This window comes from Gavialis gangeticus, unplaced genomic scaffold (genome assembly GCF_001723915.1).
Source record: "Gavialis gangeticus isolate Ggan-Ray unplaced genomic scaffold, GavGan_comp1, whole genome shotgun sequence".
In the NCBI taxonomy this organism is placed as follows: Eukaryota; Metazoa; Chordata; order Crocodylia; family Gavialidae; genus Gavialis; species Gavialis gangeticus.
Window position 1 is genome coordinate 99,230,612 of NW_017729025.1, and position 15,501 is coordinate 99,246,112.

The window sequence follows — 15,501 nt, forward strand, 5'->3', positions numbered from 1 at the left end:
TCTTTCTTTCCCCCCTCCTTTATATCCAGGGGTCAAAAAAACACGCAGGGGAAAAATCTGGTGCAGCACATGCTTGGGCAACATGCCTTTGTAGCGTGGAGAACACTGGACTGTGCGATATGTGGCACTGCAAATGTTTGTAGTGCCACATACTGCATGGCCGCACTCATCTGGATGAGGCCGTACTGTTTTTTGGCAGCAGTTTAATGATAATGTATTTAGTGAGGTTTCCATGTATGTGAATGTAAGAAGAGAGGCTCCCCCCCCCCCTTTTTGATTGTATTTAAATGAATACACTTACGTTATCTTCTGTAGTGTTCATATCATCTGTCTATGCTCAGTGCTTAGAAGGGTGAGAGGTTTCTGTTAAGAAACTTACCCATCTCAAAATAGCCACAAATGCTTCGGGTTAAGATTGAGAGGCATTTGCAGAGATGTCCAGAGGGCCCAATACAGGTAGAGCAAAGGAGGGCTCCAGCTCCAAATTTGGACTTGTTGGAGCTTTGTGTCATCCTAGGAGTACAGTAGCAGGTAAGGGAATGTAGATCAGGATTAGAATGCATTTCAAAGTTGTGTGAAAGGTATATTAAGCATGTTGTGTCTCTAGTGATATTAGAGCTTCATGTTTTAATACTTTTATATAGCACCATAGTTGTGCAGGGTGCTTTGTAGAGAGGGACAGTATGTAGGCCCCAGATCCAGGGATTTGGGTTTAGGTAAAAGATCACATAACTAAAAATGAAGAAAGGGAAAATGTGTACATTTGCCAGTGTCCTCACAAAATGAGATTTTGCTCAATAAGCTTCTGAGATTGAATGCCTTTTACTTATAATTTTTTTTTAGTAAATAAAAATTGAGTTCCCTATCACATCTTGTAGAGTGAGCTGTTTATGGCTCTCAAAAATCTTAGACTTGAGAAAATGCCCTTGTAGGTAAAGTGCTAACAACAACAATGTGTTGTTAAGGCAGCTACAACCCTTCTAAATGTAGGCTAAAGCCCAATGAGAAATTGAGAGAGGATAAAATAGACATATTCCACTCCTCTTTGCATGTGTATGTTAGTTAACTATTAATGTATGTAGCCACTGATGTCCTATGCAGTCAAATGTCTGCTTTAAGGCTTGTGTGTAAGCAGCAGGGCTAAGTACAGACATTTAGGAGGTTCAAAATGGCTGCCTAATTTAAACATAGCTTGTCCTAGTAGCGACCTTACACTTTTACAGATCCGGTGTCAGTGACTGGCAATCAGTATAAACCTGTAACTGAACAGAACTTCCATGCACACAGGCTGGTCTAAAAATTGCAGAACCAGGTTTAAGATGATAAACCTGTATATACATTTAATCAGACTCATTCAGTTTTAGGTCAAACTGGTGCATGGAGCTTCTGTCTACTTCTTCCCCTGCATAGCCCTAAGCCTGTGAAAACCCAGCCACTAGCCTGAGCCCTGGGGTGCTCACACCTGGTCCTCTTCCACCCCATCTGTGGCTCGCAGCTCCCCCATCCCCTGGAGGATCCATGAACCCCTCCAGATGGCAGGACCCCCAATGCCTTGGCTAGCTGACTTACTTGATATCAGGCAGCTGTTTTGAATTGATTTAATGTCCCCCTAATGCCCCCAAATGTCTGTACTTAGCCCAAATGTTGGACGGTGCTTTAGTTAGCACATTATGCCATCCCATAGACAATACTAAAGTTTTCTTGTCTCGTTTTTATCTGATTTGACATTTCAATGATAACTGTAACGTAATTATTTTGTACATAGCACCTGTGGATGTCTTAATTAAGTCCTTTCAAATTGTTCTTCCTTGGAAATCTTTCTGACTACTAGAAAGATTTGCTAAAGATTGTTGTACCAAATTACTTTTGAATAAGGCTGTATTAGTCTTCTTGAAGAATGATTGGCTGTATGTCCAGAGGTGCTTTCTTATCTGTAGTATGTTATGCAAAGAGTCATCCTTCTACTATTCTGTGTTTTAACAAATGGAATATCTCCCTCACAGATATTTTTTCTTTCTAATCAGAACGCTGATTTGAAGAAACAGCTTCATGAACTCCAAGCCAAAATCACAGCTTTGAGTGAGAAACAGGTAGGGAAATGGGGATATATTTAACATCATGTTCTAAAGATATGTCTGCTCCCAGCTTCTAAGAGAGCTGCTAAATTTCTTTATGTGTGAAAATAAGTGTGGGCAGCTAGTTGTTTTGGATTTTGTTTGACTTCTCTAACAAAACAAAATACAGATGAATAAGTGGAGCTCATCAAACAGTTGACTGATAGAACCAGTCACCTATGTTGATGGGAAAATCTGATAATAAATCTGTGGTGTTTAAACTATAAGTTTTTACCTTTAAATAAAACAGAGGTGGGACGAGACTGGGAATTTCACAGTGATATGATTTGGAGATGAGTTATTTTGAGACTTGCTTGCTTGGTTTAAACCAATAAATCCTTATTTAGACAATGCTTAGTCTTTTACTCAGTATGGCTTGAACAAGGCTTTCTAATTTTTTTTCCTTCAAACATGAAGTCTGAGCTGATATCAGCCCAGCATTTTGGGGGGATAACTGCTCAATAATTCTGAGGTTGCTTGTACAGCTGATCTTTAGTGGCCTTTGTTCCCCATAGCTGACTACTATAATAACGTTAGCTATTTGGTGGGGATTGCTCCATAGGTGGATTTAAAGTAGCTATTGGTTGATAAATGATTACTCTACTGGACTTTCTATAGAAGTAGAAAACAATTCTAATGGATGACCCTTAAAAATGTAGGGTTCCCTGCAGTGGGAAAACAGATTTAAACACCTACTTCCATGAACAGTGTTCTTTCTAAAGGAGTCTATTAACATTCATCTTGGAATTTGCTTACTGAAATGCTAAGCTGTGTTTTATCAGCTGGACAGTGAATCAAGGAGACTATATAAAACAGTTAAGTTGGAAGATGAAGTCAACTAAAGCTAAATGTTTCCTGTTTGTATTGGTATGCATCTCACGTGATAGTGGCTTGTTCTTTAAAATTTGGAACGATCCTCTGCATGTGGTTGTGTCTGAGTAGGCTCAGAAGGCCCTTGAAGGTTTCAGGGTTAGTTTTCCTGGATTTCAGAAGGTGAGTCTCTTTGACTGCCGTTTTGTATGCCCTAGTAGGGACAGATGGTATGACATGGAGCTAAAAGGTGAGAACTTCAAAGTTGAGAAAAATGTCTCTGATAGTAACTATATAATTGCAATTTGAATGTATATAAAGTTACATCATAAAAGAACTAAACAAGCAATTAAACATAATTAACTTATTCTGAAATATGTTGTACATTTAGGTGGAAGGGGTGGCAGGTGAAAGATGGGTTGTTTGAGGTAATGTTTGTGGGAAATTAAAGGAAAAGCTGCATCTTTTTGTTTAAAATAGCATCTTGAAATTGCACACAATAAAGAACTTTTTTCCATTTATGATAAGGCATGAGTTTATTTTAATTTTTTTAATTAAATAGAATTTGTATAGTCTGCTGTCAGTGGTCCTGAGAAGGAAATGGTTAATATAAAATCTTAAACTGCTTTTATACTTTCCTCCTTTATAGTCATATGGTTTGTAGTTATACAGTGAGTTCTCTGATCATCAGAATTTTAAAGCAGGTCTTAAGCTGCTTTATCTTCCCAGTTATGAGGCCAGTGAGCTGCTAGTATCTTAAAAGAGAACCCTTTTAAAAAGAATAGGTGTTGTAATGAGGATTGCAGCACATTAGGGTTAAGAGATTTTTCACACACAAGAGATTCATATGTATGTAGCTTTCTTTTTGCTGGCTATTTTCAGGAGTTTGCATGGGGAGCTGCAGTTTTTTGCAAAGCAAAGAGATGCATCCCATTTGGAGACTAAACACTCTGATTTCTGATGAAGGCTTTACTTTTGTTTTCACTATTATTGTGTTTTTTCAAAATAATTGATGCTTTTGGTTGGGCACTTACTTCCAGACTAGTTCACTGAGCAAATGGGTGCATTTTCTGATACCTTTTGTATATTTCTATAATATTCCTCCATATAGAATGCTGTTAGCTTCCCCTGGCTAACGGGTGTATTGCAGCATGTGCTTAGCTACAAGTTTTGGGTTGGACTGAGTCAGCATGCTCAGCTTTTGCAAACCCTAGAATTAAGGGTTGAACTCTAATTGCCCACTACACAGGTTCATAGGGCAGTTTCTTTAAACTACAGCTCTAAATTCAGCTTCTAATTTGTGGATGGTTATCCACAGCTTTCATTTAATTCACTTTCCCTGAAGTGGGGAGTTTAAGGTTCTGACCTGCACATTGTCCCTAAGTCATTCTGAGGGCAGATTGATACACTAGTGTTCAGAAAAAACAGAATATTTGGTGTTGTTGGAGTATCATAAACTAGGCTAGCATACTCCTTTTTTTTCTTCATCTGTTGTTCTCTCCTGCTGAAGATGCATGAGGGTTCTTAATATGAGCACCAACTCTTAACAGTTTAGCTGAGGCTTTCAGTTGCTGTAGGGACTTCTCTCCTATTCTGAAGTATTGTGGGAGTAGTGCTAATGTGCAGGAGTTTGCTGTCTGTCGCTGCAATGATTCATAGTGGCTCGGGCTTCTTGCTGAGCATTAATAATGAGAGCTCTGTTCAGAAGTTTGGGAAACTGAAGAAATCTGGCAATCTACAAGAAGGCAAGTAGGTTGTCATGTGTAGGCTTAAACTTAAAGAAATTTGTTAGCTGATGCAGAGTTAAAATGTACAGTAAAAAGCATGCCATATCCATACAGCTGTTGAAAATGTAAAAAGAGCGGTGAAAGCAAATGCTTTGATTTGTGTCACTTGAGGTATTTATGCAGAGTACGCTGCAGGTTGTATTGTATTGCATGAAAAGCAACTTTTTAAAAAGGTGGGGGGAAAGAAACTTTTGAACATGAATTTCATTTTAAAGTGGGAGTAAACTTAAATCCTTTAAACAATTCTTTTCCTTTTACTAATAACCTTCAGTTTTTAAATTCAGTATTTTAATAATGTTTCTGTTCTTTTACGACAGTAAAATAAGTGAAATCATTTTCACTTTTTTTTAGGCTTTGATGTCTGTACTTCATTGTTTAGAGTTGTAAATACTACAAGGAAAGGAGGTTTTTGTGGGGAGGGGACAAAAAGCCTAGTTTTTGAAACTAAGTGTTTTACTGTCAAGTATTAGCAGAAGCTGGTTATTTAATATAAATTTGGGATCTAACTTCCCTTCTAAACATAATTATTTTTATTATATCTTGTGTTTTCATCACAGTTCAGTTTTAACAGTTGTTTTGTGTTATAAGAGAGAAATTTAAACTTTATCATGAAACAAAACTTTCAAGGGTGCTTAGCTGTGATTTCTGTTAACCCTGGCAGGGAATTGGTGGCCAGATCCCTGTTTTGAAAAATGTCTTTTAAAGGAAAAAGGTTTAGAATTAGTGATTGAACCATCAGAAAAATCTAGCAAAATAAATTTTGAAAACTGTAAAAATGAGTTACTATCCACAGCTCTCTCAATCGCATTCAAGTGGTACTACCCTGCCACTGATATGCTGTCAATGAGCATATACAAGACGACTGCTTTCAGTTGCAAGGAATAGTTCATTTTTACTTCACTGAATAGACAGGAAAGAACGGGTGGGCAGAAAATCTGTTGGCCAGCTTTGTAATATGGGTGGTTTTATGTCTCTGACACACAGTTGTATCATACCCATCTTTTTGTATCCTTCATTTTGTAATATAGGACTGTCCAGCTTCTTAGCAGTTTGGAGATGCACCAACACAGGCTGCACTGAGCAGGCAGGGCTCATCTTGTCCCCCCCCCCCAAACTCACCAGCTACAAATTCCCTTGGCATCAGGCAGGTGGGCACTGGGAGGGGGTGCCCCCTTCCCAACCACTATACCAGGCAAGTGGGTGGGAAGCCCCTCCCCTCCGCCTCCTGCTGTGGTCTCTCCTGGCACCGGAGGCTGTGCTGCAATGCTCTGCCCTGTTCCCTTCAGAGAGGGGAGGGGAGAGCCTGGAGATCTTGACTGCTGCACAGTTAGAGTAATGAGGGGATCTGCATGAGGAATCTGGGGGCTGCAGACTAAGCCCTCACAGGTAGCATGTGCCCCACGGGCTGGCAGTTGAACATCACGGTTGTACTATATAGCAACTTCTCTGTGTAGATTACCTAGTCATCACTATTTACTTAAATCCAAATTCTTGGAAATATTGGAACATTAATTCTGCCTCTGAATGCAACAGAAATAAAAGCTTTAAGGAATAGATTCTCCTGACGTAGTGGTAGTACTTCATGTAAATTTTATCCTTTCTTACCTCTGAGGGAGGGAAATATTTCCCATAGCATGAATAGTGACCCGAGACCCAAAGGTTAAGTGACCTACCTGAGGTTTAAGGGAGACTGACAGTGAACAATTTACCTTGGATGAATGTACAGGCTACAAGACTTGTTTGTTTGTCTTCCCTTCCAGAGCTTGAACGTGCTGCTTTATGCCTGATGCACTGTAATATATTTTTAAGTGTGCCTAGTTAACCAAAAAATATTGGCTTGCAGTGGCAGTAGCAGTTTGGATTACCTGCTTTATAAGGACAAACAGTTGCTAAGCAAATTCGACAGTTCAGAAATACTAGTTGTTCTGCAGCGCTGCTACATCATTCATGACTCTTGTTCTTGGCTCCCATGCATCTATTTATTACTGTGTCTGTGGTCTCTGGCTATTTATTTTCTGGTATTACTTTATTCCTTATTTCCACATGTTCCAAACCCCATCTTGGCTAATTCTTCTGTATTGGGCATGCTCAACTCCTGGCCCATAGGTTCGATCCAGCCCCTGGTCCCATGTTATCTGGCCGTTGGAGCTCCTGATGGGCCCAAAATTTCAGTGGCAGAGGAGCAGCGGCACTGCTACCTTGCTGCTAAATTTCTGGATGTGTGGGGAGCCCTGCAGGCTGGCATGGAGCCTGGTCCTAGCATGCAGAGCCAGGGCCTTGGGGCCCAGTCCTGGCATGGGGCTTGATCCTAATTGTGCAGGGTAGCATGGGATTTGATCCTAACGTGTGGAGACCTGCTAAGACCACGTGGGGCCTGATCCAGGTGCGCGGGCCCAGTCTGGCTCACGAATCAGCCCCAGGCCTTTTATCTGGCCTGCAGTGCTACAACATTGAGTGTCATTGTGCTAAATAAAAATGTAATGTGGTCTCTACTAAATTTGCCAGCAGAAATCTCCTGCTGGGGCCCTAATACTTGAATAGGAACAAGTTGGAGGATACTTTTTCTCTAATTAAATGGCAATGAAATTAAGTTATTCTTTCTTGTGTTGCACTTCACTGTATTTTCAGTGAACATATGTGGAAGGAATTAAGGGTGCTTATACATGTACTCTGGGAAGCGATTGGGGGGTTGAGGATTAGGGGAAGGAGTGCTTTAATTAGAGTGGCTCTGAGAACCTCTCTAAATACAGGGCCTGGAGCATCATGTGTATCAGCATCCCCACACTGAAAAATGGTGGTGATGGCACTTTAACTAAAGCTTATCTAACGAGCTTAAGTTAAAGTGCCCCCATCACCATTTTTCAGCATGGGGATGCTGATGCACAGGATGCTGGAGTCTGCTGGAGTGCGGTAGCTGGAGCCTGATAATTACCATGCTCCAGTAGACTTAATTGAGTCTGCCCCGAACAGTCTTGATGCATGTGTATAGACACCTGAGACTACATTTACATTAAGCATCAAGAATCCTTTAACTTTTCTATCTTAAGTGCTGGAAATGGGCAGCCATGATCTCAGATGATAAATATCTTGGGTATCGTGTCTCATGCATGTATCATCCCTGTATAGAAGTCCAGAGGGCACTTTATATTTAAAAAGTACCACAAAGTAATTGAATGATGCCAAGCTATGCATTTTCTCCTCCCCCACTGAAGAAAATTTGACAAGTTGTGCTGTGGAGTGAAGTTAAGACGCCACAGAATTTCAGAACCCAGATAATAACACTGTAAAAGCAAAGTAGTCTGCTTGTTGTTTTAAAGACTGGAAAATTTACTTTCAGATAGTTCCTCTCCTGTGTTGTTTAGGGTTTAAAGAAACTCAGGCTGGCTCTTCTGTATGACTCAGACTTGTTCGTAACCCCCTCCAGTCTTGCCCCTGAACTGCACAGAATGGGAAAGAGGTTGAAGATAGTAGGAGCTTATCCTTAATTTGGACCCTAAATAAACTATTTTTTCAGAGCTTCCAAGCCCTTCGAAATACCACTGAAGACCACAGGAATCTCTCTCTGTTCAAAATCTCTTGAAAGATCAGACCACTCCCTCTGAAAACTATATAAATCTTTCTTGGAGTATCCAAAAAAGTGATCCCAAGCCCTGTCCTACGTGTACGTTAAAAGAATTATTTTATTGGTATGGTAACAAATAGTTGTTATATTAGAAAAGAGTATGGGAGGAGGTATGTGTGTGTGTTAGTCATCTGGGACTGCTGCTACTTCTACTGTCAAGCCCAGATCATCCCCATCTGACTAAAGAATATAAAGGGTAATGACATACCAGTTAATGTGTCACTTACAGTTGCACCTTTTTTTCAGTCTGCTTTACGAACATAGTACAAGCAGCATGAAAACTTCAGTCATGTATTTTCTGAGGTTTGATTTTTAATATAACGCACACACGGCAAAAATAATTTGGTTAAAACCTCTCTGGTGTTGCTACCATGCTTCTGTCTTTATAACTGCTCAGCCTAAGCGTCTCTATTTTTAGAGAGACTTCAACTTTCTTTATATCCAGGTGGACTGTGAGTTGCCTACCTTAGTGAATCAAAAGACTCCTTTTAACAATTTTGCTGGCATGGTCGACACCGCTAGTAGGGTGGGGGTTATTGGCAAATACTGTCAAGCTGTTATGGTAGCAGTTGCAGCCACTGAATAATAGACTATCCTTGGAGTTGTTAAAAACACTTCCCTCCCTGCTCCTCCCTACTCCTGTCCCAAAATTGGGGGGAAAATGCAATTTGAAGAAACTGGTTCCTTTTTAAGGTAAACCTTAAATAGAAATATCTACCAGCTGGGAGGGAAGAATAATCAGTAGTCAGATGCCAGTTGTTCATTTTAGTAAAGACATACCTGTAACTCTAAGTTTTAAGGACCGGCTATTCAAGGAGGATGCTGGGAGAGGCTCTTATGAAAAGGATCTCTCTGCTGTGGCTTTCAGTGGTAGTTAAAGAGTTGTTAAGAAAGATGCTTCTAGTAAGGATGGAGTCATTTCTTTTTTTGTGAAGGTAAAGTATCTAGTTGAAAGAATCCTTGGATTTCCAAAGTTGAATCCTGAATATGCTTTTGTGATTTAAGGAGATAATGTTTAAAGCGTCTCAGTTTTTAATGTGAAGCCACTATCTATCTTTAAAACATATAAGAGTTAGCTTTATGAAATATGCCTTGTGATCTTTCATGACGTGTGCCAGGGTCCCTGGGTAACATTCGAGAGTTCAGTGCCTGTTTGTTGCCCTTGCTAGACACCAACTTGGTAACTGACTTTTTCCTGGTAACTGCACCACCTCCTCCCACCTACTTTTTGTCTTCATACCATGTAGCAAGAGATGTTCCTGTCTATAGTTGATGCTACCCTTGAATCCTATCAGTTGCTGATGGAAAGTATTGTGTTACAAGTGTCTGCTTGGATCGTGAGGCTGGTAAGCATAAGAAAAAAGCAGCAGAAAATACTGTTGGAACTTTTGAGCTCTGTACTTCTGATTACATTGAAGTTTTCTATACCACTTTTGTCACATTGAATGCTGATTTCTTCTTTCTCATGTGAGGGCTTTGTAGATCCTACACTGAGAAGGATCAGAATGAATAATGCTTGGACCCACATAGGCTTCATCTATGTTACACTTCAGGTGTGATTAACCAGTTAATCATGTCTTAGACAGTCACCTGGCCACATGTTCAATCAGTGAACGGTATGATAAAAAGAAGAATAAGTTACAAAATTATTCCACCAAATGTGTAATAGCTTTGTAGCTGCTTCCTATCATGCCATTAACTGTATGGCCAGGGGCCCCTATGGCTGGGAGCAGAGCTCCCAGTTTGGTTTGGGGAGGGGGTGGGGCAGGGGTCCACATATGCCCCTGAGCGTAGAAGTTTCCAGCTGATAGCTCCTATTGGTGGGGCCCCACACATTCTCCCCCCTCAGCTGGAAGGTTCATCGCAGCAACTGTCGTCTCCCAGCCATGGGACTGTGGGGAGTGGGGATTGTTCCATCCTAAGAACAGGAGTTTGCATTTGTCCTTATTGAACCTCCATCAGATTTCTTTTGGTTTAATCCTCTGATTTCTCTAGGTCTCTGTGAATTGTAGCTCTACATTCCAGTGTATCCACTACTCCCCTCAGCTTGATGTCATCTGCAAACTTGCTGAGGGTGCACTCCATCCTATCTTCCAAGTCGTTGATGAAGATATTGAACAAAACTGGCCCAAGGACTGACCCCTGGAGCACTCCACTTAATACTGGCTGCCAACCAGACATTGAGCCATTGACTACTACACTCTGAGCTCATCAATCCAGCCAGTTTTCTGTCCATCCTACAGTCCATTCATCCAACCTGTACTTCCTTACCTTGCTTGCAAGAATGTTGTGGGAGACTCTTTCTAAAGCCTTGCTAAAGTCAAGTTGTATCACATCCACTGCTCTCCTGCATCCACAAAACCGGTCATTTCATCATAGAAGGCAATCAGGTTGGTCAGGCATGACTTGCCCTTGGTGAATCTATGCAGACTGTTCCTAATCACCTTCTCCAATTTCTTAGAACAGATTCCTTGAGGACCTGTTCCATGATTTTTCCAGGGACCCTTGTGAGGCTGACCAGTCTGTAGTTCCCCAGATCCTCCTGCTTCCCATTTTTTAAAATGGGCACTATATTTCCCCTTTTTCCAATCATCCAGGACCTCTCCCTACCACCACGAATCTTCAGAGATGATGGCCAGCGGCTCTGCAATCACATAGGCCAACACCCTTGGCATCCTCAGGTGCATAGTGTCTGGCCCCATGGACTTTTATATATCCAGCTTTTCTAAATAGTCCCTAACCTGTTCTTTTGTCACTGTTGGCTACTCATTTTCTCTGTAGACTGTGCTGCCAGGTGTGGTAGTCTGGAAGCTGACTTTGCCTGTGAAGACTGAGGTGAAAAAGGCATTAAGTACTTCAGCTTTTTCTGCATTGTCTGTCACTAGGTTGCCTCCCCCATTTAGGAAAGTGTGGGTCCTTTACCTGGTCTTCCTCTTGTTGCTGATTTTACTTGTAGAATTCCTTCTTTTTACCGTTTGCGTCCCTGGCTAGATGCAACTCCGGTTGTGCTTTGGCCTTCCTGATTTTTATCCCAGCATGCCTGAGCAATACTCATATACTCATCTCTAGTTGTTTGTCCAAGATTCCACTTCTTGTAAGCTTCCTGTTTGTGTATTAGCTCACTAAAGTGTTCCCTGCTAGGCCATGCTGGTCTTCTGCCATACGTGCAATCTTCCTGCACATCGGGGTGGTCTGTTCCTGCATCCTTAGTAAGGTTTCTTTAAAGTACAGCCAGCTCTCCTGGACCCTCTTCCACCTCAGACTGGCCTCTTGGGGAATCCCACCCATCAGTTCTCTGGATGAGTTGGAGCCAAGAGGCTTTTAATAGGCCTGTCTGCATTTTCATACTGGAGCTCTGAGCAATCATACAGTTCTTTTACATAAAGCACAACTGTTCCTCTTTTTCCTGAACAGTTTATACCTATCCATGACAGTGTCCTAGTCATGTAAGATACCCCACCAAGTCTCTGTTATTCCAATCATATCATTGTTCTTTGACTGCGTAAGGACTTCCAATTCTTCCTGCTTGTTTCCCAGGCTTTGAGCATTCATGTATAGAAACCTGAGGTAACTAGCCAATTGCTTTACTTTGTCAGGAAGAATGAGAATGCTTCCCCTGTTGCCCCATCCTGTGAATTTCCTCCAGGTCACGCACTTACCTCAGGGCTTTGGTCTCCATCCCTCAGTGAACCTGGATGAAAGCCCTGCTTTACTATGTATGTTATAGTAGATGCTTGTTTTTTTTTGTTGTTGTTTTTTTTTTAGTACACGATTTGTGGGTTTTTTATCTGTAACTTGTTAAAATGATATCTTCTAAAAGATTTTGTGTGGCCCTATACAGCTTGCCAAAACTTAACTGGCCTGACAGCCAAAATAATTGCCCACCCCTATTCTAAAGCTAGACTTAGACTGTGAGCACCTGGATGTAGAAATAACAGCTGAGTGGTCCTGTTTGCAATCATCTACTTGGCAAGCAGGTAGAAATTGGTTTCATGCACAGCAGCCTTGTGGCTTTTGGTGACTTTCTCATCAGTGTGTTTTTAAACTTGTTACCAAAAGAAAAATATGATCATCCTTTAGAGAAAAGACTCTAGGCTAAGTGAAAATAGAGCCCAAGACTTCAGAATATTTGCTCTCAAATTGGTTATGGGGTGGGCAAGCCATATTCACCTGTTTTAAGGAAAGGCTGACTTCACAGGTAGGAAGGAGGTCTGATAGAGATGCATGCCTTTGCTTTAATTCATCATGCTTAACATAATGTTTCCTCCCTTAGAACAGAGGAGATGGAAAGGTGGGAACTCACTATCAAGATATTTTGAGGGAAGATGTTACTTCTAAAGATGAGCTTCCTCCTTTTCCTCACCTCCCAGCACAGTGACAGGAGCAAACCTAATCCTCCATCTGCCTCTTGACATTCCTCCTTATAGAAAGAACTGACAAACATACAGCCAACAGCAGAATCCCTTTAATTACAAGCTACTTGTGTTTGACATTTCCATTCTTGGTGCTCTGCTTTTCCCCAGCAAAATCAGTTAGAAGTTGTATGATACCAGTGACATTAGGCATCTTGGCATATTAATTCACATCATTGTGGGGTGTGTAAGTGTGTTAAAGTTGAAGTGTTAATCCAGTTTTTCAGTTGTAATTTAATTTAAAAAATGTTAGAAGTATGATTTAAAAACAGAGTTGTATTAATGTAATTCACGTTGGCAGGAAAATGAGCTCCTAAAAGGGAATGCTGGGAGGGGATGGTGGGTGGGTGTGTATGTAAAAAACCAAAAACAAAAAAAAAGTCTCCTGAAAGGGAAGGCTCGTGTGGTATATACATATCAGTATTGTATTTATTTATGTCTTCACTGTGACTTGGGAAGCTGCCATAGCAAAATCATCTTGACAGCTGTGCCACAGTTGTAGATGTGTGAGTTTAAACCCTGCTCTGGACTTTGGCCAACAGCTGGGTTAACTGGGGATAGCTGTAAACGGGTCCTTGGTCACTTGTGGCTGTCTTGGAATCCCCACCGCATGTGATGCAAGCTACCTCACTACCTAGTGTGTTTTTTGGTTACAGAAAGCAGTATATCTTAATCACACTTACCCTTTGGGTTCAGCAGATTTTTGATCATCAAAATGTAATCAGTTTTATCCTCTAGGTTCCATGTTTAATATTCTGCCTTCAAATAATCTTTTCCCTCAGGCCCATGATGGCCCTTACAATCAGCCAGAATGCTTTCATTCTCTGTCCCCAGGATGCAACTCCTGGAGGAAAATGTATGTTGTCAGATAAGGTGTGCAGTTTTGAGAGACTTCCCAATCTACCAGTGACCTGAATGTGGCAACCCTTGGAACATGTTTAAATACAGCCGTTTGTCTGCCCTTTCTACTTGGAAGAGACTTCTTAGTGGCCGTAAGGAGGCAGTTGTGGTTTTTTAATTGCTTGAACTAGGTCATTACATGGGGGGGGCAAAGGAAAGAGTAATCTTTTTGTCTAAACTTAGTGTTTAGTCTTTTTGTACACATTTAGTTTATGTCCAGACAGTGAATAATAGCATGCACGTAATGAATTGGGCAAAAGTGATTGATAGCTAGTTTTGGGGTAGATTCTTTATGCCCTTATCTGGGGAGTTAGATGGAAGAGATGTTTGTTGCTTTGCGAGGAGTTGATGTGCAATTGGTGGCTGAAGTAGTTCTACGCTCCTGCCTCTTACTTTTCAACTTAACTTTAGTCATAGATGGGAGGAATCGGAAAAGGCAGTGGCAGCAACTTTGTGCAGTATCTTCCTCTACTGTGTGATCTCTTGTGCCTTATGTTTTTTGTCACTCTCTAAGGGCTGTTTGTCACTGAGTTGTGTTGTAATCCTGAGATCCTCCACAGAGAAAGAAGGTTCTGATTTGGTGAAAACAGAGGTTCTCTGAGTTGTGAGAATCATAGCTATTCTTTTGTTTAGGAAGACTCTTCTTCAGACCTTTACTGTCCCCTACAAACATCAGAAGAAACCAGCCTAGCCAGTGTCTCCCTCCTTTGTCATTTTTACAGGAATTTGCTACTTCATTTGCTAAGAAAGTGTTCTCCTAAACTGTCAGGAGACATTGACTGAAATGGATTCTCGTTGCGGGTTCAGATGATAGTGGAAATGCACATCTCTTCTCTCTTGTTTCTGCTTAACCCATTTGCTGCAGCTTCTGTTATAATTATATGAATGTGGAAATTAAGATGTCAAACTCCTCTGGATCCCTGGAATGCTTAAACACATGAACTTGGAGAATTCAATATTGATGTGAACTTTTTGGTTTTGGGTTTTCCAGCTTTGCTGCCTGCTGTGCCAAGATATCCAGAACTTGTGTGCTGAGTTGATTTTTACCTTGTTGTTCCTAATATTCTGCTTAAAGAAATGCTAATGCCATAGCTGCTTCATTTAGAAATTCCAAGTGACCATTGCATAATGTTTTTAAAATAAATCTCTGCATTTTTTTTCTTCCAGCAGCTGTTCTCTGGATCCACTTTTCAGTCTTGAATCTGAATTATACTTAAGCCAGGCTTGGATGCAGTTGGGGAACTTTTTGACTGAATCTAGTTGGAGTCATCTTTTGTGTTCATATAAGCCAGAATAAATCTCCAAAACAGTTTGCCCTATTTGAAAAGCAAGTGTAGATAGATAGATTCTGGGCAGTTCATCTACAATAGTAATACCTTTGTGAAAATCGCATGTTGCTCCTGAGAGTTGGCTATTGGATATCCCTGAAAGTTTTAACTTGCTGAGTCGGATCATGCTTCAGTAATTTCAGAGATGTACTTTTCTGGTTTTTTACGCTCAAAAATCAGAAATGGGCTAGAAACCAAAATAGGCAAACTTCAGAATTAAGGATTCCATCTTGCTCTTAATGTTTGCACAATGCGTACAAATGAAGGTGTTCTAATTATTGAGGCAGGGAGAAGGAGAGTAAAATCCACCCCTAGGCTTAATTTCATGAAAGTTAACAAAAGTGCAAGCTAGAATGTGTTTAATAACAGCATTTCATAATTTTAAAATGAGAAGGCGCATGTATTTCACCTGGGCCTTCTAGATACATGGTCTAATTGCACCATTCCTAACGCATATTAAGAGAAGGTTGCTGCTTTGGAAGCTTATGGTCTAGCAGTACACCTACTTGTCAGTTAGGGGCTATGGTT

General features: G+C 40.8%; 1 protein-coding gene across 12 annotated transcripts in view; it reads left to right on the top strand.

Annotated features, from left to right (window-relative positions):
- The window catches only part of PHF21A (PHD finger protein 21A), a 268,370-nt gene that overhangs the window by 62,509 nt on the left and 190,360 nt on the right, over positions 1 to 15,501 (top strand). For 8 of the 12 annotated variants that reach the window (XM_019519314.1, XM_019519313.1, XM_019519325.1 and 5 more), the window contains one exon: positions 2,004 to 2,090. In XM_019519314.1, the coding sequence (XP_019374859.1) occupies positions 2,004 to 2,090 (87 nt within the window). The remainder of the gene's footprint in view (positions 1 to 2,003; positions 2,091 to 15,501) is intronic. The other 4 variants (XM_019519317.1, XM_019519320.1, XM_019519326.1 and 1 more) reach the window with 1 other exon arrangement.